At 36.2% G+C, this 3979-nt stretch overlaps 1 protein-coding gene across 1 annotated transcript; it reads left to right on the forward strand.

The window, feature by feature from the left end:
- Positions 1–1763: 1763 nt before the first annotated feature.
- LOC107915118 (UDP-glucuronate 4-epimerase 6) lies at positions 1764–3744 on the forward strand. Its single transcript, XM_016844258.2, has one exon. The coding sequence runs from the start codon at positions 2071–2073 to the stop codon at positions 3433–3435; it is 1365 nt and encodes a 454-aa protein (XP_016699747.1). The 5' UTR covers positions 1764–2070; the 3' UTR covers positions 3436–3744.
- The last annotated feature ends 235 nt before the right edge of the window (positions 3745–3979 follow it).

Here is a 3979-nt window from a genome sequence, read left to right on the forward strand (position 1 = left end):
GAATTATACGGTAAATTGTATAAAGTCGAAATGACGTGAATTTCACTATGAACTCGTAGAAGCTCGTACTGATAATGTGTTATAAAATAATTAAATAAAAGAACATTTAAAGTAAATAGAGAATTTTCTTGTCTCATTTTTACATTTATAAAAGAGCTATTTATAAGCCATTGACATTCACTACAAAATAAAAGAATGAAGCTTATTTAATAGCTTCATTAACACATACATTAAGCATATTTAATAATGAATATGGGGTTTAACTCATTACTTTCATAAATGCTTAAAGGTTATAAACATCCATTTAATGTATTTATAACAATTTTTAATTATTTAATTTTTTACACACATTTGATAATTTATAATAAAAATCATCTGGTAGAATATTTTTCGACAAAAAGAAATGATAAGTAACTACTTATCATTAGAGGTGTTCATGGGTCGGGTTCGAGTCGTGCCCAACCAAAATTTTAGGCCCATTTGCTAGGCCCAAACCTGGCCCAAAAAATAAGCCTAACATTTTGCCTAATCCCGACCCAGATAAAAATGCTAAAACTCTGGCTCGGCCCGGCCCGGCCCGCCTGTATTAAATTTTTTATATAATTTTTAAATATATATAAATATTTCCCAACAGATGGAAAGAAATTTTAAAAAATACTAATACTTAAATAGTAGTAACATAATAGTGAAATTGTAGTAAAATAGGGAGAAAACAATAAGAAAATAGCATTAAAACAATAATAAAAAATAGCAAATTTTTTGTCTTTTTGTGAATTAGGGTCGAACAAAATACCTTACTCGAGGCTCGACCCATTTTTTAAATGGGGCTTATTTTTAGCTCAAATCTATTTTTTGGGCCTATATTTTTACTTAAACTCTATCACTTTTCAGGTGAAGGCAAGAGAACATAACTACTTATCACTTAATCAAGAATATTTTAATTTATTTTACACTTTATTTAAAATAATATGAAATGTTTAAAAAGAACAAGGGTAAAGATGTGAAATAAAAAATAATAATAATTTAATATTGATATTTATTAAATAATCTAGGAAACAGATTTTAGAAATAAAATTGAGTAGTAGAATTTTGCGTTTAGCAGAGAACATTTTAATGTAATATGCTATTGTACTTCATATATTGAATTCATAGCTGTGTGTAACAATCATTTCTAAAGTAGTTTATATGAATTTTTGAGGGAGTATCATAAAATTAATTAGATGATTGTTTTAGTCTTTATTCATGACAAAGCCAGTTGCTATGCCTTTAGAAGGCACATGAGGGGAGTGTTCTTTTTTCTTTAACTTTAAAGAAGATAGCTGGCAAAAATATCCCTATCTCCTATGCATTGATTTGATTCACATTGTAATTATCACTGAAATTGTGGGCCATTTAGTGCTCGCTTTCCATTTGTCAATTTTTGTGAGGTAAGCTAAAGTTATGCTGGCCAAAAAACTCTTTGTTTTGTGTTCTATTTCCAAATTGGACACTTTCAATTTCAGTTTTATCTATCTTTTATTTCAATAAAATATCACCCTTGTTGTTCCATTTTTAATTTATTTATTTTTTTAATTAAAAAGAGTATGTAGCATAAGTCTTAGTGTCAATTATTGATTTAGTAGTAATTTCTATGTAGATTCAAGTGGAAATGAGTTTTTTCAAATGACTACAAATATAAATGTGTAGTACAAAATTCAATTTTTTTTTATTTTGATAAAATAAAAAAAATTTATATTAGAAATTGAATTCAAAAGTGGCATATCTGAAGTTGAATTATTTTTAATAAAAAATAAAAAATAAAAACTAAAAGTGGCGTCCAACCAATGGCCACCACCTTTCCCCTCCGTTTCTCTTTATTTTATTTATTTTCCTTCCAATTCTCTTCCCCTCTTTATAATCTTCCATCTACACACTTCTCAACTTCAGGGCTCAACCTCTCTTCTCCAACACATTGAGCCCTTTTTTTCCTCTCTTCCCGAAAAGGAAAAAGGGAAAAGCAATCACACCCAATAACACTTTCAGTAGTAAACAAAGCAAAAAAGCAAACCCCCAAAATTAGTTGAAAAGAAAATGCCTACACCACCGGACACCAGCAAAACCTTGAAATTAGAGAGATACAACAATTATCTCCGAAAAATTCACAGCACCAAACTCATCTCGGCTTCCTCTAAACTTCTCTTTCGTGCAACCCTTCTCATTGCTTTGATTCTGATCCTTTTTTTCACCATCAATTACCCTCCTCTTTCCGATACTCCCCACCATGTTCCTCCTCACCACCGTCTCCACCACCACAGCTTACTTTCCACTTCCCTTTTCTCCGCCGGGGGCGGTGCCGCCTGGGAGAAACAAGTGCGACTCTCTTCCACGCCACGTAGAACCAATGGGTTCTCCGTTTTGGTCACTGGCGCCGCTGGGTTCGTCGGTTCCCACTGTTCCCTCGCTTTGAAGAAACGAGGCGATGGGGTTCTTGGTTTAGACAACTTCAATAACTACTACGATCCGTCTTTGAAAAGAGCCAGGCAAAACCTTTTGAGTAAGCACCAAGTTTTCATCGTCGAAGGTGACTTGAACGACGGGCCATTGCTGACCAAGCTATTCGACGTTGTGCCCTTCACTCACGTCCTTCACTTAGCGGCTCAGGCCGGCGTACGTTACGCCATGCAAAACCCACAGTCGTACATCAGCTCCAACATTGCAGGCTTTGTTAACTTGCTCGAAGTAGCCAAAGCAGCCAATCCTCAGCCATCCATTGTTTGGGCATCATCGAGCTCCGTTTACGGCCTCAACACCGAAAACCCATTCTCCGAACGCGACCGGACAGACCAACCGGCTAGCCTTTACGCCGCCACAAAGAAAGCCGGCGAAGAAATCGCCCACACTTACAACCATATCTACGGTCTTTCCCTTACGGGGCTAAGATTCTTCACGGTTTACGGTCCTTGGGGAAGACCCGACATGGCTTATTTCTTCTTCACTAAAGACATCCTACAAGGGAAGTCGATTGACATATACAAGACGCATAATCAGAAAGAGGTGGCGCGTGACTTCACCTACATAGACGACGTGGTGAAAGGGTGTTTAGGGGCGTTGGACACGGCGGAGAAGAGCACCGGAAGCGGCGGGAAGAAGAAAGGGGCGGCTCAGTTGAGAGTTTACAACTTGGGGAACACATCGCCGGTCCCAGTGGGGCGATTGGTATCGATCCTGGAAGGGTTGCTGAGCACAAAGGCCAAGAAACATGTGATCACGATGCCAAGAAATGGGGACGTGCCCTTCACACATGCCAACGTGACGTTAGCCTTCAAGGACTTCGGGTACAAGCCCACCACGGATTTGTCCACTGGGTTGAGGAAATTTGTGAAATGGTACATCAGTTATTATGGGATTCAATCAAAGACAAGGAAGGAAAGTCAAGCTACCGGTGAATCTGGCTAAGAACATTGAACTTCATCATCAAGGACATGGTTGGTTGGTTTTTTTTTTTTTGAATTTTGTATTTTTGGTCCTATGATGTAAAAAAAAGGATCAAAGTGTTGGAGGTGTTGTTACTGTAGCATATAGATATAGATTAATATTTGATGATGATATAGAAAAGGATAAATGTGAAAAGAGAATTAAAAAGAAAAAAAGTGTAGAATTGTGAAGATGAGGTAAGCGTAATAAGGTGGTAGGGTCTGCTAGAAAGGATGCAGATCTTCACAGCTGATTTTCATATGAAATAGAAAAAATGATTTGTGATTTTTATTTCATTGCTTACAGTATGAGGTATGAGCATCGTATAATGTCGACTCTAGCATTCCATAAATAATCTCTTTTTTGCAACCATATATATGTTATTCAACTTACCTCCTCCTTGGACAAAAACAATTACAAATTTCTTCTTCTTTTCATTATATAATTACTATTCATCTTTCTTCTTTGTGTTGCTTTATTTTTCTACTATACATGATTCCCCCTTGGTTTCGGTATTGGTTTTGCT

Source organism: Gossypium hirsutum, chromosome A10, assembly GCF_007990345.1.
Source record: "Gossypium hirsutum isolate 1008001.06 chromosome A10, Gossypium_hirsutum_v2.1, whole genome shotgun sequence".
NCBI classification, from domain to species: domain Eukaryota; kingdom Viridiplantae; phylum Streptophyta; class Magnoliopsida; order Malvales; family Malvaceae; genus Gossypium; species Gossypium hirsutum.